We start from the raw sequence: 25,781 nt of genomic DNA, 5'->3' as shown, positions 1-25,781 counted from the left end.
TTGTTATTCGGAATAAAAAGTTTCATATCGTCCATGTCGCACCCACAGCAGTTTTGTGACAATTTGTAGTTCCTTTTAATTTTAAGGGTGCATGATATTCCTCTCTTTTGTTGTTGATTTTCCAACTCACTTTAACTTTCAAAGATTTCTTCCTTGTGCATGTGAAGTAAGTGTAGAATCAGCAGAGACGTAGCCGCGGCTCCCTGTTGGGATTGTGCCGTGCCGTTGCTTGGATAAAATAAAACAAAATGGCGGCGTGAGAGGGTGGGTCTGAACGTACGGTGTAATGTTTATTCGATACGATTGGGAAAACCGAAATTATTAAATAAAAACAGATATCGCGGAGGTGTTCAGTGTTTGATAACATCAGAGCACGGAATTTGCAATCTTCCACGTCGTCGTGGAGCGTGGAGCGTGAAGCGTCGTCCAGGGTTTGTGCCGCTGTTTCTGAGGTGATCGCTGGCTTGGTCATGGCGGTGAACCGTGAGGACACTGCACGCCAATACCTGGATCAGCATCGCATCCCGGAGCTGCTGCAGCGCCTCACGGAGCTCCTGTTGTATCATCAACCCGGTGCGCTCCTGCACCATTGGTACAGTACAGTACAGTACAGTACAGTACAGTGTATCCATCACATCGCACTTTGTGTATTCATCGGGTTTTGGGGGAAGGGAGGAAGGGGAATAACAAACCGTTTCCGAGGTGTAAACCAGTACCAGATACGAGTCGTTTGCCCAGGTAATGACTAATAGTAATGTTTTCAGGAGTGAAGCAGAACCATATGAGTCGTTTGCCTAACGCCCTAAGCGGTGTTGAATCGTGTGGTTCTCTGTATACCTTTGTGTGTTTACCTCTGGACTTCAGGACTATGCCAATGACTGATGTGTCGTATCTCGAACTTGGCACATTCACAGATTACAAAAACAAATAGCCCAGAGTGGGCTGACTGTCGTCCCTTGAGGTTGTAGTTCAGAATACTGTTAATTTTAGGGGACCCCCCCCCCCCGGGAGCCCCCTATCCCCTGGGAGCCCCCCTGATTCCCTGGGAGGCCCCATGATACGAAATCGAAAAATCTAAGACCCGGCAATCCTGCGGATCATCGAGCAGAAGGGCTGTATCGGGTTTCGGAGCAAGCAGTCAGTAAATAAGGGGCAAGGATGGATCCCAAGTTTAGGGGAAGTTAACCCCACCCCCTCCGCCTCCCGGATCTGAAATCGAAAAATCTAAGACCCGGCAATCCTGCGGATCATCGAGCAGAAGGGCTGTATCGGGTTTCGGAGCAAGCAGTCAGTAAATAAGGGGCAAGGATGGATCCCAAGTTTGGGGGGAAGTTAACTCCGCCCCCTCCGCCTCCCGGGAGCTGCCATGATCTGAAATCGAAAAATCTAAGACCTGGCAATCTGCGGATCATCGAGCAGAAGGGCTGTATCGGGATTCGGAGCAAGCAGTCAGTAAATAAGGGGCAAGGATGGATCCCAAGTTTGGGGGGAAGTTAACCCCGCCCCCTCCGCCTCCCGGGAGCCGCCATGATCTGAAATCGAAAAAATCTAAGACCCGGCAATCCTGCGGATCATCGAGCAGAAGGGCTGTATCGGGATTCGGAGCAAGCAGTCAGTAAATAAGGGGCAAGGATGGATCCCAAGTTTGGGGGGAAGTTAACCCCGCCCCCTCCGCCTCCCGGGAGCCGCCATGATCTGAAATCGAAAAATCTAAGACCCGGCAATCCTGCGGATCATCGAGCAGAAGAGCTGTATCGGGTTTCGGAGCAAGCAGTCAGTAAATAAGGGGCAAGGATGGATCCCAAGTTTGGGGGGAAGTTAACCCCGCCCCCTCTGCCTCCCGGGAGCCGCCATGATCTGAAATCGAAAAATCTAAGACCCGGCAATCTGCGGATCATCGAGCAGAAGGGCTGTATCGGGATTCGGAGCAAGCAGTCAGTAAATAAGGGGCAAGGATGGATCCCAAGTTTGGGGCGAAGTTAACCCCACCCCCTCCCCCTTCCCGGGAGCCCCCATGATCCGAAATCGAAAAAATCTAAGACCGAGCGATCGGACCATCAAGTACAATTGCTGCATCGGGTTTGGAGGAATCGCTTGTTGAGAAGAGACGAGTCGGGATCCAAAGTTTCAGGGGGTAACCTCCGCTGGGAGTTCCCATGATCCAAGATCGAAAAATCTAAGGCAGAGCAACTGGCGGACCATCAAGTAGAAGGGCTGTATTGGGTTTCAGAGCAATTGGTCAGTAAATACGGGACAAGTAAGGATCCAAAGTTTGGGGGGATACCCCCCACCCCCTGCCCTAATCCCCTATTGGGAGCCCCCATGATCCAAAATCAAAATTAAAAGCCTGAGAAATTGTGTGTGCTGCTGTCTTGTATTCATGTATCAAGTTTCAGAATAATCAGCCGAGTGATAAGGTAGTAGCAAAAATGACAAAAGTTAATGGATGGAAGGATGACCGGATGGACAGACATCCAGTTGTCATTTCAGCAGAGGGTACTATAGGTCCGCTCTCCATCTGTCCATGATTTGTCCGTCCATCCCACCTGTGAATGTTGAGTATGTTTTTTTGATGAGGATGTGAATGTTTTTCCCCAAACGCTTTAACATATTCAACTGCAACCTTGGTGCATGCCTTTATCTTACTATAATTCACCAAATGTCCGTCTGTCCGTTCTCAGGTACCGCAAAAAACGGCTGAACTAATCGCAACAAAATTTTGGGTGGTAATCCTGGGACCCCCTGGAGTAAAATAGGCTATATTGTTTTTCCAATTTTCCCAATTTCCAATTTTTCCAATTTTCCAGTTTTTCCAAACACGATGGAATAATAATATGAACAGTAATGTGGTTTTTATTGAAATTCTACAAATACTGTTTAGATTTTGATGATTTGCGTGTGATATGATTCAACGGATGTTTATATGATTCATTTAAAATAAAAAAGCCTTCAATTTCTGATATTTTGCCTTTTCATTTGGGCCTCCCAATTGAAGCCCCGCCCATAGGGTGGGTACCGTTGCTAGTTATGATAATTTACAGAACCAGTTTGAGTTTCAGGGCGTTTCGTCAATTTTTCAGAGGTATGCCCTTTTTGGACTTAGAAAATATCACATTGGTAGGGGGACATGGATTGCAAAGCAATTCTCACTCTTGTAAATCGCAGATGTGGATCAAATTGTTCGTAGGTACTCTGTCTTTTGGCTCCTGGCACCCCGATAATAACACAAACGTTTTTGTTGTTTTGAAGGCAATATATTTGCAGGAGATAAGTGAGTGGAACAATCTTCTTCAATTTTGTGACCCAAGGTCAAAGATGGACTCTTTTTCATGAAACAAAGGTCGGAGATTCTTTGTGTGAATGGGTATACACATATGAATGAATTATTGCCCATAATATATGAATGAATGATGTGGTGTATTAATGCCTACAATATATTTTTTTACGGACGTCGCCCAGATAACTCCAAAAGGCCGATGTGTCTGTCAAAAAAAACCATGGACTCAATCTACAACACTCGCCTCTGGCTGGATCTTCATGCCCAGGGTTGGTTTACCGTACCTGTGAGATGATTGAAGCAGATGGGGTAACCATGCTGGCAGCTGCATAACGATAGTAATTGGTGCATAACAGATAGTAATTGGCCGAGCGAACCAGTATTACGTGCCACACCCTATCGTCTATCAGACCAATTAACTACTTGGGCTAACTACCAGAGGAGCGCGATCTCGGAATGAATCCCGAGCAGGATAACTCAAGACACGATATTCCCTTTTTCATGGGTTTATTACAGCAAGCAGGAATTGGAGGGACAAATGGTGGTTGGGAATTCAAATGGGGAAATGGCAGGAAAACTCAAGAAAAGGCAATGCAAGCAATCACACAATTTACAAGCATTTATGCTAACTTACATTTCCCCTTATTCTACCACGCAAGCTCTCAATCCCACGATCTCCCCTCATGTGGATTGAAAGATTTCGCGTCTCATCTTTTATTGCCTCCCCCCTGTCTCGTTTCGCGGCTCTGAGCCCCCTCTCCCTTTAGTGCCCGGCTAGCGGGGGAAATTGGGCCCCCCACTGGTATTGGCTGGGTGCCATATCTCTGCCCAGCAACTGAGTTTGATTGATGAAGAGGGGGCCTTTGCAGCGGTTTTGTTTGGGAATTGGGGAGGAGCAAGAACTTGGTGTCCTCCTGTCAAGGTTGATGGATTGGTTCATTTTGGGGGAGGTAGACGAGGCAGTTCCTTGTCCCCCTTTCCATCAAGCCAATTGTGCCAATTTCTCCAATAAAGAGAAAGACGTGGGAATGTAGTTATTGGTGTGTGTGTGTGTGTGTGTGTGTGTGTGTGTGTGTGTGTGTGTGTGTGTGTGTGTGTGTGTGTGTGTGTGTGTGTGTGTGTGTGTGTGTGTGTGTGTGTGTGTGTGTGTGTGTGTGTGTGTGTGTGTGTGTGTGTGTGTACGCAACAACAATATAACACCAAGCGTCATTTAAAATGATGTTACGAGGCTAACATAACGGATAGTAATTGGCTAACCGAGGCTAACCCCTGCTCTAGCGGGGAAAAATGGCCTTAAAACGATCATTCCATATATTCCGTCATTTAAAATTACGTAGTCATTACGTGTTCTTACTTTCGGACGTCTCTTCCTATTTCTAATCTGATTGGTTGCCTGGCATAGCAATGGCTCCTAAGGATTTTCTTAACTCCAAGGGAATCCTTATCCTTAAGAGTTGTGTATGCAACAGCACTTAAGGAAATCATTAGCTAAGGAATTACAACATATCTTAAGGGAAATCTTTCCTTATGGTTAAGGGAGTTTTATGCAACTGGGCCGATGTACTTTCAAATACCAATGCCATACAGTTCCGTTGATGATCAAACATTCATATGAAATTTTCGAGATGCACATATATCTTGTGTGGTGTCACCATTTAATTTAGTAGATATGTGAAAAAGAATTGCCTGTTGCGCGACACTCTCCGAGTATGTATCCAGGTGCAATCTGCAGAAAACAAGATTATCTTCTTATGGTCAGAAAAAGGATTGCACTCTCCCAGCACAAACATCCATAATATCGTTCCATCAAAAACTGGCCATCTCCCAGTCTGTCATTTGCAGGAGTAGGTCCAAATCGTGTGACCTGTGGTATTAACTCTTTCTTTGGTTTCATTGTAATGAGATATCTGGTTACTGCTTGTACTTGTGGCCACACTGGCATCATCATGCATCGTACTCAGCAGGATGACAACTTTGTTATTTTTTAGCACGTATTTCACCATTATAACATTCCCTTTGTTTAATAAATTATTGTCTATGTTTGGAATTCCAGATTGTTTTATCGTATGGTGTCAACTGCAGTGACATTTTACCAAGAAGTTCCTCCACCGGAGGAACATCTGTGAAACAGTCATCATTTGTCACTGTTGCCCGATTCCCGAGCTGGCTCTTTGGTTGAGTGGTTAAAAAGATTTATTTCTCTCCTGATTGGTGTGCTTTTGGTTCCTAAGGCTGCTCACATTTGCCAACCTGCACTTGGCAAGCATGTTGAGTTTTCCAAATACCCCGAGAGATAAGTTGAAGGACGCTTTCATCCTGTATTCGCAAATCCCCATCTCCATTGCATGCTCTCCCTTTTGGATGATCTCTATTATAATAGGCTAAGGTGATTCTGTCTGTCTGTTGGACGTCTGTCCGGGGGTGTGGCTTACTCGGTTTGCAGAGTAGCTCCACCCACTCCTCCTTCTCGAATAGCTTTGAGGCCTGTTTAGTTAGGCCCGTGCTGTCTTTCTCTCTCACACAGATTTATTTCAATTCTAATTCGATATATCATTTCATTTTTCGCAGTCGCTAACATAGTTTTAGACTCGGTTGAAAAAAAACGGGAAGAAAATCCGATGAAAGTTTCCGTTTATAGAACGAAATGAAATCTCAAACGCCTGTAACTTCAAAGCCTTCTTGAGTCTCTCGCACGCCTTTATCTCCAAACTAACTCACCATCTGAGTTTCATTTTTATTGATGGTTTTAGACTCGGTGTCAGCAACGCTGGAAAATGCAGAGATATATTTTTAAAAATACACCATATCACCGCCCACCGCCCAACCGCCAACAACCGCCCAACATGTATCATACACCGCCCAACATGACACAGACGGCAACATGTCGGCAACATTATCGCTTTTTCTTTAAACCGAGTGAACCAAGCCGAACCGAATAAACCGAGTGAACCGAGTGAATTCACCGAGCGAATTTCATCCAATTCCACCGAGTTTCATGAAATTACCGAGAGATATTTCTTCGTTTTTATTTTATTAGTTACCAGCAGAAGTACCCAGCGTTGCCGGGCGGGGGAGGGGGGAAGGGCACGTACACTTTAAACATGTATATACATGTGGGATGTGGGATATATACATGTGGGACATGTGTACGTGTGTGTGTGTGTGTGTGTGTGTGTGTGTGTGTGTGTGTGTGTGTGTGTGTGTGTGTGTGTGCGTGCGTGCATATATGTGTGTGTGTGTGTGTGTGTGTGTGTGTGTGTGTGTGTGTGTGTGTGTGTGTGTGTGTGTGTGTGTGTGTGTGTGTGCGCGCGCGCGTGCGTGCATATATGTATGTGTATGTAGGCTAACCCCCGCTCTAGCAGGGAAAATGGCCTTAAAATGCATGGTGTGTGTGTGTGTGTGTGTGTGTGTGTGTGTGTGTGTGTGTGTGTGTGTGTGTGTGTGTGTGTGTGTGTAGATGTATATATATGTGTGTGTGTGTGTGTGTGTGTGTGTGTGTGTGTGTGTGTGTGTGTGTGTGTGTGTGTGTGTGTGTGTGTGTGTGTGTGTGTGTGTGTGTGTGTGTGTGTGTGTGTATATATGTAAACATGGGCCGGTGTGTGTGTAAAGTGTGAGGAGGTATTGGAGAGGAAAATGCAGAGATATATTTTTTAAAATCGCGCCATGATGATAAACGAAAATACACCGCCTAAAATAACAGTCGACATATATTTAAAATTCGCTTTTTCTTTTCCGTTAAGATATATTACTTTTACTTTTGATGACAGTCGTCACAAAACGACATATATTTCTTCGTTTTTATTTCATTCAACATTATTAGCCGGAAGTAAAATATGGTTCAGGAAATTACCGAGAGATATTTCTTCGTTTTTTTATTTATTAGTTATTTGCGCATACACTTTAAATAGGTTTATTTGAAATCTTTAATTTTCACAATGTAATTTATTTGTCATTTGATGATGACAAGACACTTCCTCTTGACTCGTGACAATTCATGCGTTGCGTGGAAACTTCCATTTCCAAAATGAATGACACAGTCGATGAAGAACGCAGACTTGAACAGGATGCAGCAAGAAAACGAATGAGAAGGGCGAACGAGTCCGTCGTCGAACGTCAATGCAGACTTGATTGAACAGGATGCAGCAAGAAACCGAATGAGACGGGAGAACGAGTCCGTCGACGAACGTCAATGCAGACTTGAACAGGTTGCAGCAAGAAAACGAATGAGACAGGAGAACGAGACAGTTGAGGAACGTGAACACAGACTCGCACAGGATGCTGCTGCAACAACGATGAGGAGGGAGAACGAGACAGTCGAGGAACGTGAACACAGACTCGCACAGGATGCTGCTGCAACAACGATGAGGAGGGAGAACGAGACAGTCGAGGAACGTGAACACACTCGCACAGGATGCTGCTGCAACAACGATGAGGAGGGAGAACGAGACCCTCGACGAACGTGAACACAGACTCGCACAGGATGCTGCTGCAACAACGATGAGGAGGGAGAACGAGACAGTCGAGGAAGGTGAACACAGACTCGCACAGGATGCTGCTGCAACAACGATGAGGAGGGCGAATGAGACAGTCGACGAACGTGAACACAGACTCGCACAGGATGCTGCTGCAACAACGATGAGGAGGGAGAACGAGACAGTCGAGGAACATGAACACAGACTCGCACAGGATGCTGCTGCAACAACGATGAGGAGGGAGAACGAGACAGTCGAGGAACATGAACACAGACTCGCACAGGATGCTGCTGCAACAACGATGAAGTGTGAGAACGAGACCGTCGATGAACGCCAACACAGACTCGCACGGCATGCTGAGCAACAAAGACGTTGGAGTGCTCAGCAAACATATACAACCGCAGCCATAATGAATCCGGCCGAAGTATCCTATAATATTGTTCAAGAGCATAATTGTGGTCCAATGACGTCACCATGTGTGTACTGTTCTGCACACCATTTCACAAATGAATCAACAGGACAAGGGGATGGATTTACACTGTGTTGTTCCAAGGGAAAAGTTAAATTGCCTCCACTATTTGCCGTACCTGCTCGACTGCAACAACTTTATCAGGGTGACGATGGAAAATGTCGCAACTTCCGAGACAATATCCGGAATTACAATTCGGCATTAGCTTTTGCATCAATGGGTGCTCAGATCTCATCTCCTCCAGGAAATGGACCGTACTGTTTCAAAATCCACGGTCAAATTTACCATCGCTGTGGTCTATTACATCCATCACATGTACATGTACATGAACAAGCACAATTTGCACAATTATTTATTTTGGATACAGCTCGAGCTACAAAGGAACGTATGAATCGACCTGAGAATCACAAATGTTTGCAAGAATTGATGGCAGAACTGCACAACATACTATCTGACGTTAATCCTTATGTCACATGTTACAAGACTATGTTCGAGCGTGAACAGGAAGAAATCAGGAAAGCTGTCCTTGAAGATCGCCTCCCTTCTACCTTGGAAATGCATTTTCGTCGACTGTGTGCAGACGACCAAAGACGTTACAACATACCAACTGCTGATGAAATTGCTGCTGTCTTCGTTAGTGGACAAGATGGTGAACCACCTGCAAACAGGGATTTCCAGGTTCATTTCCATGACCAGGGCTTACACAATCTCTCTCCACTTTCCTCTCACATTGATCCCATGACATATCCCATTCTCTTTCCACATGGCGAGCCTGGATGGATGATAAACATGCCTCACCAGCGACAGACTGCGGTTCGAAACAAGGTAACTCATCGTGAATTCTATGCCTACCGACTGGCTATTCGAAATGAATTCAGCACTATCCATTCTTCAGGGAAATTGTTCCAGCAGTATGTTGTCGATGGATATTGCAAGGCAGAAGCAAATCGACTGCAATACTTCAAACAAAATCAGGAAACCCTTAGAGCCATGGAATACAGAGGACTACTGGACCACGTCCAGAACGTTGCTGCTGATAACCAACGTCCTGTCGGTCGTATCGTCATTTTGCCGTCGGGTTTTGCAGGGAGTCCAAGAGCTATGCATCAGAACTACCAAGATGCTATGGCCATTGTTCGCAAATTCGGAAGACCAGATCTTTTCATCACGTTCACGTGTAATCCAAAATGGACAGAGATACAAGAAAACATCGGACAACACCAACGAGCTGAAGGCAGACCAGATTTAGTGGCACGCGTGTTTCATCTGAAATTAAAAGAGTTAATCGACGATATAACGAAGAAGCACGTGTTGGGCAAAGTACGTGCATTTCTCTACGTCGTCGAGTATCAGAAGCGTGGCCTACCGCATGCCCACATATTACTCATGCTGTGCCAAGAAGATAAAATTTGTACCGCCGAAGACATTGACAGAATTGTTTCCGCACAAATTCCTAATTCAAATGAGTCACCAGAGATCCATTCCTTGGTGAAGTCTCACATGATACATGGTCCGTGTGGCACTTTAAATCGCCATTCGATTTGTGTGAAAGATGGAGTGTGCAGTAAAGGCTTTCCAAAAGCGTATGCTGCAGAGACACTTGCGAGCATAGATGGCTATGCCCTTTACAAGCGTCCCCCAAATGGACCCACCATAACCGTTCATGGAACCGATGTTGATTGCCAATTTGCGGTCCCATTCAATGCTTATTTACTGAAGAAGTACAGAGCACACATCAACATTGAGGTTTGCGCAAGCATAAAGAGTATAAAGGACTTATTTAAATATGTTTACAAGGGACATGACTGTGCCGGCATCGAAATTCGAGAGCGCGGGAGAGTGGAGGTGGACGAAATAAAGACCTATTTGGACTGCAGATATGTCAGTGCCCCAGAGGCAGCATGGAGATTGATGGAATTTGAAATGCACAAACAGTCCCATTCCATCACCAGACTTGCGGTACACTTACCTGAATTGCAGACTGTTGTGTTCAGGGATGGTAACGAGGAAGAAGCCATTGTACGACATAGGGGTACAACACTTACAGCTTGGTTTCAGTTAAACCAGAGAGACCCTGAGGTACGAAGTTATCTGTACCATGACATTCCAAAATATTACGTATTTGAAGATGGACGAAAGACATGGAAACTTCGACGCCGGGGCGGCAACAAGGTTATCGGACGCATGGTTTCGGCAAGCCCTATGGACATTGAGCGCTTTCATCTTCGTGTACTCCTGCTGCACTGCCCTGGTAAAACATCATTTGAAGATCTCAGAACCGTAGATGGAGCAGTTTGTGAAACATACAAGGATGCAGCCAGGAAATTACATTTAACAGAAGATGATACAGAATGGGACAGGTCCTTAGCTGATGGAGTTATCTTTGCCATGCCACAACAATTGAGATCTCTTTTTGCAACCCTATGCATATTCTGCACACCAACAGACATGTCGGCACTGTGGGAAAAATATAAAAACGACCTTTGCGAAGATTTTGTGCACAGCGGCCATATCTTGGAACAGAGTATTTTCATGGTATTGCGAGAAATACAGTCCTTCCTCCTGAGACATGGACAGACCTTGGAAGCATTTCACTTACCAGTACCTCCAGACACTGTTGAAGATCTTTCGAGCGATGATTATCAGTATGTACCGGGAGATGAACATGAAAAAGGTGAAAACAACAGACAACTACTAAATGATGACCAAATCCAAATTGTAGATGAGGTCCTACAGGCCGTTCATTGTAGGGACCAGTACACAGGCAACCGGTTGTTTTTCGTTGATGGACCGAGCGGAAGTGGCAAGACCTTTCTCTATAATACGCTTCTGCACATCTTGCGAGGCCAGTGTCGTTTGGTTCTTCCAATGGCATACTCGGGCATTGCAGCAACATTGCTAGCAGGGGGCCGTACATCGCACCATCGATTTAAATTGCCAGTGCCCATTTTGGAAAACTCCACATGCAACATATCACCTACGAGTAAAGATGCAGATGCTCTAAGGAAGGCCAACCTATTCATTTGGGATGAAGCACCTATGGCTCCAGCATATGCTTTAGCGGCTGTTGATCGATGTCTCCGGGATGTAACCAGCAACAACATTCCTTTTGGTGGAAAGGTCTTACTTCTTGGTGGGGACTTCAGGCAGGTTTTGCCCGTTGTACCTCGCGCTGCACCTGCAGCAATCATCGCCACATGCATCAAGCGTAGCAAGTTGTGGCCAAAGTTCAAACAGCTGAACTTAACATCAAACATGAGAGCTAATGATGACGAAGAATTCTCAAAATGGTTACTGTCGGTTGGAAATGGGACTGTGGAAACAATTCCTGACTCAGATTTAATACGACTGCCTGATCGTATCTGTGTAGAAGACAACATTTCTTTAGCAGAGGCTGTTTTCGGTAATTTGAACGAAATCCATTCAAACTATGATGCGCTGGCACAACGAGCCGTGTTGTGTCCAAAGAATGAATCCACATTTGTGATCAACGATGAGATACTGGATGCATTTCCTGGGGAAGAAAAGACGTACTTCAGCGCTGATTCCATTGTCTGTGATGACCCTGAAGAGGCACTAAATTATCCTATGGAATTCCTAAATCAATTAACTCCTTCTGGAATGCCATTGCACAAACTTCGTCTCAAAGATGGTGCTGTCATCATGTTACTCCGTAACTTTGATCCGAAACAGGGACTGTGCAATGGTGCAAGATTGGTTGTTAAAAGATTGTTGCCAAACATAATAGACGGATAAATAATTTCTGGCAGTCACAAAGGAACACGCACATTTATACCCAGGATTAGTATTGCACCTTCCGATACAACACTACCATTCGTACTCAAACGCCATCAATTTCCAGTTCGTGTTGCATTCTCTTTCTCAATAAACAAGAGTCAAGGTCAAACATTACACAAAGTTGGGATTTACTTACCAGAACCAGTCTTCAGCCATGGCCAATTATATTTTGCATTGTTGCGTGCTAAACGATTTGAGGATGTCAAGGTAAAGGTAGTCAGTAATGGCCAACAGGGAAAAATTGATGGCCACAGTGGAATCTTCACCCGTAATGTTGTTTACCCGGAGGTCCTGCAGTGACACCATTCAGGCAACAAAAGGAGGGCACGAAGGAAAATAGTTAATTACTCCGACACATTTAGTTGCGGTGATTGAAAAATCACCGGACCATTGTTGCTGTTTTGATGCTTTTTACTGCTGTTTTGATGCTTTTTCACTGCTGTTTTGATGCTTTTTCACTGCTGTTCTGATGCTTTTTCACTGCTGTTTTGATGCTTTTTCACTGCTGTTTTGATGCTTTTTCACTGCTGTTTTGATGCTTTTTCACTGCTGTTTTGATGCTTTTTCACTGCTGTTTTGATGCTTTTTCACTGCTGTTTTGATGCTTTTTCACTGCTGTTTTGACACTTTCCACTGTTGTTTTGATAGTGTTTTGATGCTTTTTCACTGCTGTTTTGACGCTTTCCACTGTTGTTTTGATAGTGTTTTGATGCTTTTTCACTGCTGTTTTGATACTGTTTCACAGCTGTTCTGATGCTTTTTTGCCGTTTTTTAAAATATAAAAATCTCATTTCAAAAAAAAAAATTCCAAAAAAATCTCACAATGATGACATATAATTCACCGAAAACGTTGAAGCAACCGCATAATATTATGGTGATGTTTAACTCTGAGTGAGAATAGTTCTAAATTTTAAAAACTTTCTTCTGATATTTGTGACTTATTTCAAACAAACTGTATTTCCCATCTACACGGGCATGTATTCCTATTAACGTTATGTAAAGTACATAAATTGTGTGGATTACATCATTTGTGGATGTGATCAATTGCCAGTAACCATTTTATATAACTGAATGTGCAGGTCCAGCATCTAACTCAATATGTCGAAATGTCACACACATCCATGCCCGTGGGATTCCCACGGGTGACCCCGCTCGTGTTCAAGTAATGCCCTGGGGAGATGTCCGTCCCTATTCCTTCTGATATGAGTTGTCCTAAACGTCTCTCAAAATGTGCCTTGTCCTGTGCACACTCACCCAACCTTCCTCAATTGATGTTGCTTTTCCATCTGCATGTCAATCAATGAATGAAACAGTTTCTTACATTGCACTTTTAATTACCACCCTTTGCATTTCTCCTAGGCATGTGGTCAGTTGTGATCTTACATGTGATGCATGTTGTGCTCTAGTGTTGGGATGGTATTATCGTGTGGCCTGGACGGGCAGAGTTGCCTTTGCTCCGGACATCTACATTTACTTGGATAAAATTGTGCTGCAGACCATTTAAAGTTTGATTTCTGTTTTGTTATTCATAAAATCAAACACGAAATTCAAATCTATTAACCCTTGAATTTTGGCATTGCAGGTATCTCTGGGCATGTTCATATTGCACTTGAACATCCAATAATTCCTCCCAGTTGCGCCACTTGCGAGCATTTATTTGTGCCTTAGATCATTATGAGCTGCCAACCCAGAATGAACGATATCATATGCTGTTCACAATACTTCGGTCAAGGAGCGGCCGAGCAAGACAGGGGTTATCATTACATATGGACACCTGTCGTGACACCTTTTAACAAGAAAGGCAAGATGGCGAGTGCAGTACCAACGAGGGTAACCGTTCACCACGTAAATGTGAACCAAGCTTGGCCTGGATGGCCTCATAATCTTGCTTGACTTGGTTTTGCACAGCAATATAAACATGCAGGCTACTGAGGCTTGTGCTTTTCTCCACTCGTCGACTTTCAGATTCCAGGGAGCTTCAAATGAGGGCCCTGTAAGTGATTCCTGCCTCATGGTGTGCTTCAAAGCTTCAGCAGCTTCTGGGAGAGAGGATACCTTGGGGTTCTTCCTGACATCTTTGTTCTTTGTTCCTTTCACACTTCTTTCTACTTTTCACATTTCTCTTTATTCTGATTCTTTCTTTTTCTTTTCTTCTTTTCTCATTTTGCCAACCTCGGAAGGATGACATGCTGAGTCGACCCACCTGATGTTATTTCAACAGCATGACAGGGGCTCCAACTCAAGACCCAAGATCTTAAGCTACTAGCCAGCCACCTTAACTGTCAAGCCAACATCAGGCTTACACTATATCTAGTAACACACTGTCAGGCATTATTGACACTTGAAACTGGAAGTCCTTTCTTCACATGAGTCATGGATGTCTTTGTCTCACACAAGAGAAGAAAAAAGTGGGCTAAGCAATTAGTTCATTTCTGCCTGTTTTTTTCCCCAAAAACCTCAGTTTATGATCGAGGAACAGCTTGATTTCAATTGAATGTTATATTTTGAACATGAATCGGAAACGAACCTGCAGTTTAACAGTGCTTTGGCTCTGAATTTGTTCTGATAGTGCATGCGCAGAGAGGAGTGGGGTAATTTTTACCTCTGACATGTCGCAAGTCTACAAGAGCTTTGCGTTGCTGCTGCTGCTTTTGCTTTTGCTGCTGCTGCTGCTGTTGTTGTTGTTGTTGTTGTTTTTGTACTTAACCCCTTCATTGGGGTTAAGCAATTATTGACGATGTGCGAAATGTGTATTTCCCAATCGCCCTGTTCATCTTTTAAGAGTACTTTAAATGAGCGTTTCCGAATCGGTCTGTTACCAGATTTTGTAGCAGGTTTTGACCACAGTTCGGTGATTCTTGTTTTACTCTCTCTGTCTGTCTGGTAGTCAAACAAAATTGAAAATCATTCCAAACAGGAAACTTACTTTTTGGACTTCATAAAGGAGCCAAACAACAGGCACGAATAACTGTGACGTGTTAAATAAGGTGGTGCACAAGACATGTACCTTGCTACAATTGCCTCCACCACCATAGGTGGATGGTGGTTATGTTTTCACCCCTGTCTGTCTGTCTGTCTTTTTTTTTTTCTTTTTTTTTTGCATCCAGAGTTGAGGCTCGTGTAAGAGCTTACACATTACATACGACAAGATGCACGGACCCATAAAACATACAATTAACAAGCATTCTGAGTATTGCGCTGCAATACATGTCCCCTACCGGCAGTCTGTCGTCCGGAAAACTGTTGGGGAAATTACCAAGGGTTATTTACCCACAGGTTCTGAATCGTTCCCAATCGCTAATTACCTCAGGACGGGTTCACTTGTGATTCGCACTCGGGACTTCGATTTATACACCTTGCAGACATGTCAGCAGAAGCATGACAAAATAAGTTTTTTTTTTTTTTTTGTTTTTTTTTTGTATACTGAATCGAGGCTCGTGAAAGAGCTAACATTTACTTCACAAACAAATCAACCAGACAAACAAAATACCCAAAAAGAGGGAGCGGAAGACAAGATGGGGAGAGAAGGGGAAGCACACAAACACAACATCCGAGAGCAGGGAGATGTGTGGAAGGGAGAGGGCCCGGGGGGGAGGAGGCATGGGAAGAGGGGGTGGGGGGGGGGGGGGGGGAGGGAGAAGTATAAAACACAAGGACACCAAGGACTTCCTGGACAGAAGTTGGAATTTCAAAAAAGTGGAATTGGGGTGAAATTAGCGGGGGTAGAAAAGATCAAGGTTTTGGATGGGGGAAGATAAGAGATGGTGGTGAACAGCTGTTTTAAAGACTTGGAGGGTGGAGTGGGATTGAAGAGAGTGAGGGAGTTTGTTCCAGAGGCGGGAGAAAAGAGGAATGAAGGAGTGAAGGTGAGCAGAGAGTCTTGATTTTGGCAGTTTAACCATAAGAGGGTTGCAGGCAGATCTTGTGCGACCTGTAGGAATATTTGCGGGACAGAGCCCAGAGAGAGCTGGGGGGGCAAGGCCAGAGAGGAGTCGGTAGAAGACGGAAAGACCACCAACCTGCCTGCGGTGAGTGAGTGAGAACTGAGAGGCCCTTGGAGTTAGCTTCATCGCGGGAGATTCCAATGATTCTGAATGCTTTGGTTTCAACAGCGTGAAGGCGAGCTAGGTGTGAGGCAGGAGCACCAGCCCAGAGGGGAGAGCAGTATTCCATTGAGCTGCGGATGAAAGCCTTGTATGTGGTGAGGAGCTCAGGTGTGCCAAGGAAGGACTTCGCACGACGGAGGATGCCCAGTCGGCGACTGGCTTTGGAGGCCAGATTTGAAATGTGGTTTTCCCAGGAAAGATCATGGCAGATAGTGAGACCCAAAAGCTTGAGTGACAGAACTTCTTGGAGAGGATTATTCAGAAAGTGGATGGGAGGGTTGTCCAGTCGGTCTTTTCGGAGAGACATCGTAAGAGTGTGAGATTTGTCAGGATTGAAAGACATGTTCCACTTGTTTGCCCAGTCTGTGATTTTGTCAAGGTCTGCAGAGAGTGAGGAGGCTGCAGACTGCCGATCTGAGGGATGAAGAATGGAGCGACAGAGAGTAGAGTCGTCAACAAAGAGACAGAGAGGATTTTCAAGAGAGTCAGAGAGATCATTGATGAAGACCAGAAAAAACACAGGGCCCAGAACACTGCCTTGGGGAACTCCAGCCTGAACAGGAAGAGGAGATGATAGAAACCCATTCAGGGCCACGCGTTGACTACGACTTGAGAGGAAGTCCGCCAGCCATGCGTGGAGATTTCCATGGATACCAAAAGAGGAGAGTTTGGTGAGCAGAGCGGGGTGCCAGACCGTATCGAAGGCACGTGATATGTCAAGGGAGACTGCTCTAATTTCCTGTTTGGCATTGAGGACCTCCATCCGTTGTTGAGAAAGCAGAAGCAGCATGTCCAGAGTGGAGTGTCCAGGTCTGAAACCAAATTGATGATCAGAGATCAAGCCATTGATCAAGCCAAGTTGTTGATAAAGAACCTTTCGAGTCACTAAATATCAGTAATTTATTATATTTTCCGGTTCACGATCAATGATCGATGTGTACATGTATATGTTGTTCGGCTTGGCTCCGCCCCTCCCGAAAGCGCGCGCTGTGTCGCGCTTTTGATGTTCGCAGACGAGGCTGAGGGCGCGCGGTGCGGCTTGAGGAGAACTCTAGAATAAACAAGAGATATCCATTTTAAAAATATTTTCGTTTAATTAACGATATCTGCCAAACCACGTGCCCTATCGCAAATTCCAAAAGGACATTTTAGTAGACTGACATACTGAACAGATCTGTGAAGTTTCCCCTCTATTGGGTCAAAAATGACGGAGGAGCTCAGTTTTAAAGGTTCATGCTTAAAAACGCCATAACTCTGAAACCATGTGATGCATGATGTCATGCTCGCTGACTTTTTTGTTCATCATGGGTATGCGATTCTGCCTGCAAAGTTTGGCCTCGATCTGTTCAGCCGTTGCAGAGAAAAAGTGGTTTTCGTGTTTTCATGAAAAACAATATGGTGGCCGAACCAAGTGACCTGTGACGTCATAATTACGATTAAAATATTCTACAGACCGAGTCCCCCCAACGGTGAAAATTTGATCACAATCGGTCCTATTATTGCAGAGAAATTGGTTTTTAAAGGAAATTAAAACATAAAATGGCACTGAGTTGAGGATCATCAGAATTATCAGAATTCCCAAAGTTTAAAGTGCCATAACTTTGTCAAAAATGATCGAAACGTCGTGAAGTTCGAACTTGATCTGTAACTTATCATGAGGAAACCATGTGCCAAGTTTGAAATCATTAGCATTAAGAGTTTAGAAAAAAAGTCCGGAAAACTGTTCTTTGCGTGACGGACTGACAGACAGAGGGACGGCGTGCAAACCTATAGTCCCCTCCGGTGTACACCGGTAGGGGACTAATAAAGGGAGCAGGAGACGAGGGGGAGAGAGAGGGCTGGTGGGGAGGGAAGGGGTACACGGTATGAAGCAAATTAGCACTACTCGGAATTTCAGGAAAGAAGTTGGAGATTGAAAGAGGTGGATTTGGGGTGTATTAACGAGGGTAGAAAAGATCAAGGTTTTGGATGGGGAAGATAAGAGATGGTGGTGAACAGCAGTTTTAAAGACCTGGATGGAGGAGTGGGATGGAAGAGAGTGTTCACTTTGAAGGCGGGTGGTTGAAGACCATTGAATTGAAGTTTGAAGTTGAAGATTGAAGAGAGTTTCTTCCAGAGGCGGGAGAAAAGAGGAATGAAAGGGTGAAGGTGAGCAGAGAGTCTTGATTTTGGTGGTTTCACCAGAAGAGGGTTACAGGCAGATCTTGTGCGTCCTGCAGGAATATTTAGGGGACAGAACACAGACAGAGCAGGGGGAGCAAGGCCGGAGAGGGGTCGGTAGAAGACAGAAAGACCACCAAACCTGCCTGCGATGAGAGAGAGAAAGGCGCTCAGAAAGGCCCTTCGTACAACGGAGGATGCCCACACTGCGACTGGCTTTGGAGGCCAGCTCTGAAATCTGGTTTTCCCAGGAAAGATCATGGCAGATAGTGAGACCCAAAAGCTTGAGTGACAGAACTTTATCGAGAGGATTGTTCAGAAAGTATATGGGAGGGTTGTCCTGACGGTCTTTACGGAGAGACAAAGTGAGATTGTGAGATTTGTCAGGATTGAAAGACATGTTCCACTTGTTTTACCAGTTTGCGATATTGTCCAGGTCTCAGAGAGTGAGGAGGCTGCAGACTGCCGATCTGAGGGTTGAGATATTGAGCGACACAGAGTGGAGTCATCATCAAAGACATAGAGAAGATTTCCAAGAGAGTCGGAGAGATCATTAATGAAGACCAGAAAAAGCACAGGGCGAAGAACACTGCCTTGGGCAATCTAGCCTGAACAGGAAAGGGAGATGAGAGAATTACATTCAGGGCCACACGTTGACTACGACTAGAGAGGAAGTACGCAAGCCATGCATGGAGATTTCCATGCATACCATAGGAGGAGAGTTTGGTGAGCACAGTGGGGTGCCAGACCATATCGAAGGCACGTGATATGTCAAGGGAGACAGCTGTGATTTCCTGTTTGGCATTGAGGACCTCCATCCATTGTTGAGACAGCAGAAGCAGCATTTGCAAAGTAGAATGACCTGGTCTGAATCCAAATTGATGATCAGAGATCAAACCATTGGAGATGGATTCCATGACCTTGCTGATTATTGGGAACAGGCGGATTGGTCTATAGTTACAAGGATTTGTTTTTGCACCTTTTTTGTGTAAAGCTGGCTGATGTTGGCTGATTTTGAAGCAGATGGCAGATGACCTTGAGGAAAATATAAGGTGAACAGAACAGAGAGAGGGTGTAAAATAGCGGTAGGGCAGGATTTTAGGACCCGTAGGCTGATGCCGTCTGGTCCAGTTGCAGAATCAGAGTTGAGGTTTGACAGAAACTGTCTGTTTGTTTGTGAGCAGTATTTCTCAAAACGTTGTGGATGGTTTCAGATAAAACTTGGTGATGAGGTTTGGTTTGTTTATAGGAATAATTGATTTCATTTTGGTGGAGATTTGAATCCGGATCCATATCAGAGAATGTTAAACATAGGGGTAATAACCCTGGTGCTCACCTGGTAGAGCAAACAGGATACTACACTGACTAAAGGTATTTTCAACCAAATTTCAATGGTTGCTTGAAGACAGGGCAACATGTAGAATCATACTGACATGGTCATAAGATTTCAAACAAACAAACCAAAAAAAATATGTATTTTGAGGGCAACCCCTTTCCCCTCCTCCATCCCCGTATAACCTCCTCAGACCCCAATTTTTTAATACCGTGAACAAACTTCGGTACATCACGGGTGATGAAGGTTGTGGTCAAGTTTCATCGAAATAGTGCGTGTAGGTTCAGAATAAAAACCGAATTCCTATTTTGGGGGTCAAACCTGGATCCACTTTGACCCCCGGTACATCTACTTTGACCTCGATGTTTTTTAATGCCGTGAACAAACTTTCGTCACAACACAACAAATATAATTTGTGCCAAGTTTGGTCACAATCCCTTCAGCGGTTTCGGAGAAGAAGTTGCAAGTGTTTACGGATGGACTGATGGTCTGACCCACGGACTGACGGAATGACGGACTGACGGACGACGCACCATCGCATAAGCTCCCCTGAATTTCGTTCCAGGTGAGCTAAAAATTTACAAGTGATTCTTCACTATTGAGTGATAGGGCTGAAGTCAATATATAGCACGATATTTCAAAAAGTTGTGGACGACTTATGACAAAACTTGGTGGATGAGTTGATTTGGTGACTAGAACTAGCTTTGATAAGCTGATTAGATGTTGGTTCAGGTCCGAATCCTGATCCGGCTTGGATCAGTGGGATAGAAAACGTAAACTGTTCAGTGTTCAGTCTGCCGAGGTATTCTCTCTCCCGAGTGCCGTTCTAGTTTCGAATGTGTTGAAACCCTGGCAAGATCCCCTGCCCTCGGTTGTATTTATCAACACTTCCTGAATTAGGTGTGGTACTGGATTTTGGATCTGGCACAGACACGTTGGGGCAAATATTCTTTAACTGTGCTTTGATTACCTTGTTATACACTGTGTAGATTTAAGTTACAAACCTAGGAATTGCATTTTCGCAAACAAAACCTTTGTTGTTAAGGCACAGGAGATGCATTCCTCACAGGATTGTGCAAGTGTAGAGTACGTACTTACCTTTGAGCTGTCTCTTCTTGGTTTACTTTTCATCTTTTTCAAGATTCCTGCAGGCACACTTGTGATAGGCTCATGGTGTGTCACAGCAATTCCAAGAGCACTCTGGTGTAAAATATCATGGGATATTTATATAATTTACATCGCTAATATGATATTGCGCACTTAAATCGAATTACTTTTGTTTTTCCAAATTTTCCACCCGAATAGTACTCTTCTCTGGCTTTTGGCATGGTCAATCCAATGCAGCTTGTCTATGTTGACAGCATTTATGATAATCATGTCCACCCTTATCTGTTTAGTAATTAGAATTGAGGACTTGTGCTTGTTTACAGTCTCAGGAGATTTTGAGAACTGTGTACAGCAATTAGGAGGAGAATAAGAGCAAAGTAGAATTATCTTAAGGTTTTAGTGTGTGTGTGTGTGTGTGTGTGTGTGTGTGTGTGTGTGTGTGTGTGTGTGTGTGTGTGTGTGTGTGTGTGTGTGTGTGTGTGTGTGTGTGTGTGTGTGTGTTTTTAAGCACATTGACGTACTAAGAGCTCAAAACAGACGAGCACCCAAAAGTTGTGAAACAGGGGTGTGTTCCATTACCAATGAGCTTGCTATCGTTTGCCAAGTTCCTTATCAATGGTTTCGTTGGAGTGCTTACTTGAGTGCTTAAGCCACTGATGGTCACTTGGCGAGCACTCTGCAAGCTGATTGGTAATGTAACATACCCCAGGTGTCCTTGGTTGGAGAGCAGTATTTTTGATACTTTTTAGTGGGAGTACTTGAAGTGTTATTGAAGTGAAAGTGAATGAATTAATAGCACCCCCTTATAGTGAAAAAATGGCGCCCCATTGTTGCCATGTGTTGACGATAAAATGTTCTCTAAAGCTTTTGATAATCGTGTGAAACTTGTTATTGCAGACATTATTTGATAACTGAATGCAGTCGTCTTGTGTGTGTAAGATAGCTACTTTATTGTCAGGCCATCCAGCTGCATGGCGTGATCTCGCGAGATCTCACACGCAATCCCGTTTGAGTTGGAAGGGAATATGGTAATTCACAAAACACGGAACCAAACACAAACATGGAACAGGAACATAGTTTGGCTCATGCCGTAATCTAAGGAGAACAATTTGAACTCTCTGGACACTAAAAAGGACACATTGTCTCTCCTAAGACCCTCAGGTATACCATGTCCACTATAGATGGACTTTAGAGCATCAATCATTGTGTAATTTCTCATATCCTTGAGCTCACATACCTCCAAAATTTTTGAATAATAATTAACAACTAAAATGTATAGTTTTGACTCAAATAGGAATAGGTCCACGCCTACCTGGTGGAAGGGTAAATCTTGAATCTGTGTCGGCATGAGCAGTTCCGGAGGACACTAATTTTGGTAATCCACACATGTTGTGCAGGTTTTTTTTTTACTGAATCTTCAATCTGCTGGTGCAATGCTGACCAACAGAGCACTTCCTGAGCCCTCTGTTTGCACTTTAGAATACCAAGGTGAGAGCTGTATATGATGGAGAGCATGTGCTGATGTAGACGAGGTGGCACTACTGTCTGCATACCTTTATGGATAATTCCATTGGAGACACGTACGTAACTCACCCTTTGAGTCCCAGTATGGTCTTGATGGAATGGGCACTTCACTCCGAGAACTAGCCCATCCAGTGTGGATCATGTCCAGCAGGTGTCACAATTCTAGTTGGGTTTGTTCCTGCAGCCGGGCATTCATCTCCTTGGTAATGGTATATCCGAAGAACCTCTGAATTGTTTTCCTATAGATGTTCCTTGGTTCCTCCAGCATCGATTAGGTGTGTTTTGCCCAGTTTCTGTTTCACCTACAGCACACCAACTTCCAATGGTTCGGGTGTTTGCAATATAATAGGAACAGGTGGAGCGGAGCCCCTTGCAGGGCATTTCCCTTGATTCCACAAATGGCGCTTATCCTTGCCACACCTACAGCACGCTTTGAATCCCTGCGGCTGCGATGGATGACGAGGCACGAAGCTTGGGGTGCGATCTCCTCTGAGCTGTAATGGCTGATTCTCCAGGCTGGTAGTTATCCTCATCCTGCACGATGCAAATTTGCTTGCGATACAACTCGAACTGTTGTCCAATCTCCAAAGCCTTTGCTAGTGACAGTCCTTCAACTTGATCTAGTACCCTTTCCTGCACCTTGGGTTCATGAATGTCAGCAGTAATCGCATCTTTTAGAATGTCGTCGGGATTGGCATATTCGCAGTCCATGAGAATAATCCTCAAATCCTTGACAAAGTTATCAAATGTCTCCTCACTCCCTTTTTTCCGCTGCTTGAGTCATTGCCGGGCAATCCACTTGTTCTTTCTCGGATGGTCATACAGTACCTTTCAAAATGGCTGAGCACTCTGTCGGGATCATCTTTCTCAGTTTCCTCCATGTGAGCGTGTTGTAAACTTCGTAACCATTAGCACCTATCCACGTGCCCAACCACCAATCCATCTATTGTTTTAGGGTTAGCTCAGGTAGTGGGGCATGCAGCCACGAACTGAACATGGTCGAGAAACCAAATGAATTCTCCAAATAAATCCGCTGCATCCCAATCAATAGCTGGGTATTCGAAGTTCGGAAACACCATTCCGTATGTATGGATGGTTGTTTGTCGGCAAGCAGTGAGTTCGTTTAACTTCTGACCCCATGTTAGATAATTGTCAGGCCAGTGGCTGCGTGGCACGCTCTTGTGAGATCTCATGCGATCCCACGATCCCGTTTGAGTCGGAAGGGCATATGGCAATATACAAAACACGGAGCCAAACGCAAGCATGGAACAGGAACAGAGCATTACATCACGGTGTCCCCAGAAGAAAAATTACGTGATCATAATTTTTATTGCTCATGACCTGATGGATTATGATCATGTGACATGAGCAAAGCAATACTGACCAGTTTGTTTTGAGATCAAGAAAAAGTTATTGATGGTATTGATCATCGTTATTGGTTTTCTGTTTTACACGAGATTTGGTTTGGTTAACCAAAAACAAGATGACACGTGGATTGGGAACGTTATAAATGTTGCCAGTCCACGTGTCATCCATCTCTAATTAACAGGAACCGCCTTTAGAGGCCATATCTTTAGTTAACAGGGACAGTAGTTAATAGGGAACATTATAAATGTTGCCAATCCACGTGTCATCCATCTTTAGTTAACAGGAACCGCCTTTAGAGGCCATATCTTTAGTTAACAGGGACGGTAGTTAACAGGGAACATTTTAAATGTTGCCAGTCCACGTGTCATCCATCTTTAGTTCACAGGGACTTTGGGCAAGGATGCCCTTTATCTGCTCCTCTGTACTCCCTCTCCATCACACCTCTTCCTATTTGTTGTGTGCACAACTTCAAGCTTTCTCTCTTCTGCCAATGGTGAACCCGTTTCATGGTTTACATTATGATGTTGACCTTTGTGTGGTTGTACGATCAGACAATGATGTCTCAATCTGCGTTAGTCCAGTCTGCTCATGAGTTCAGTTTGGCAAGTTCCACAAAAAACCCTCTACTTGTGTGCACAAAATTTAACCCTTCCCTAAACCCACCTGAACATCTTAAATGGGTACGAGATGGAAGCCATTTCATTTTGGGCTTTTTCTCGATACTCGTGATTTTGTTTCAAGAAAACTGGGAAAAGTTTGTGGATAAAATTGAACTGATAATTTCTGAATACAATCCCCAGTTTGTAGTTTTTTTTAAAGCTATGAAGTATTTTATTTAGCTGGATGGGGTTTGGGGGTGATGAGCACTAGGATGTGTTCCTTTAGCAAACAACTTGCTATCACTTTCCAAGCCGGTCGGTTGTATCGACCGCTTTGCAAGCCGCTCACCTAGCTGCTCGGTAAGTGGCGCAAGTGATTAAGAGAGGTGCTTTATTATGTTAGCAAAAATGGCCCCTGCAGTCGGATTTAAACTGATACTACAACCAATGGAATGTTCAGAGGCATACAATCCTGTCATTTGTACTCATAGTATTATTGAAAGGTGCATTTAATATTTTTATTGTTACTTATACTTTTCATCGTCATTCTCTTAAGATCTACAAAACATGCAAGACTCCCTCCCCAAAATGCACAGTGGTCGCATATGGTACATATTATTGTGTCTACGGAGTCCACTAATGGGCCCCAGTAAACATCGGGTCTAACCTGAGGATGCCGAATGGTTAAAATCTCCTTGGGGAACAGTGACTGTATATAGCCAATCCCGACGGTCCAAATGACACAAGGGCAAATAGGATGTGGATGTGTTATGAATTTGGGGTAGGGGGAATATCTAGATTTAGGTAGATCTGCATAGGTAGGTGTCCGGCTGTCGTGATAGAAGAACCATCTCGATGTACAGTAAGTTAGGGACCTGTAGCCGAATGTCGGAGTAAGCTGCGTATCCGTGTCCCCGCCACGAGGGGGTGGGGCTTGGTAACTAGAATTAGGGAATATGCTAACTCCATTGTGTGTCGTTCCCTCTGTGAGCATCCCGGTGTCCCTTATGGCAATACGTCCCATAGACATTAGCTAGGCCCATTAGTGCACCACATTAATTAATCCCCCGCCGCCATAAGGACTGACCAGAAAGACAAGCAGGAAGCGGCCGTGTACAACGGCGCCATGGCAGGCAAGCATCGTACAAGGCAGGCTAAAGCCACGCCCACCGCGCGATGGATGGACACCGAGGGGTTGGTGGGCAGGTCGCACGACTGGTGAGAGGGGACTCGTGAATTGGGGAGAGGCCCGGCTGACGTCAGAGCACGCCGAACAAGAGACTTGGAGCGGCGGACATTTTGTCACTTCGGTCCGGACTTTGGTGGTGAACGTGTGTGTGCCAACATTTTCCCTTCTCATTCCTGGATCCATCCTGCCCGGACCTCCGTCTCGACCTTTCTTCTCGCTTTGGCTTCTGCCTTCCCAGACCTTCCTTCCACCCTCGCCCTGCTCATTTGGTCCCTTCATCTGCGACTCGCTCGGCACGAACGTTGGGTGCATCGGAGGGCCGTGCCGAACCCGAGGAGGACGTTGCACAGCTGCGGAGGCGTGTTGCACGCCACTCGTT

At 44.7% G+C, this 25,781-nt stretch overlaps 1 protein-coding gene across 1 annotated transcript in view; it reads left to right on the top strand.

Annotated features, from left to right (window-relative positions):
• The first annotated feature begins 470 nt into the window (after positions 1-470).
• EFCAB10 (EF-hand calcium binding domain 10) overlaps positions 471-25,781 on the top strand; it is a 44,906-nt gene continuing 19,595 nt past the window's right edge. The window contains exon 1 of the mRNA XM_078766277.1: positions 471-573. Coding sequence (XP_078622403.1) covers positions 471-573 — 103 coding nt within the window. The remainder of the gene's footprint in view (positions 574-25,781) is intronic.

The sequence above is a fragment of the Myxine glutinosa genome, chromosome 12 (assembly GCF_964187855.1).
Source record: "Myxine glutinosa chromosome 12, kmMyxGlut1.1, whole genome shotgun sequence".
Classification (NCBI taxonomy): domain Eukaryota; kingdom Metazoa; phylum Chordata; class Myxini; order Myxiniformes; family Myxinidae; genus Myxine; species Myxine glutinosa.
The sequence above is the reverse complement of the archived record's forward strand: the minus strand, read 5'-3'. Positions and strand labels throughout refer to the sequence as shown.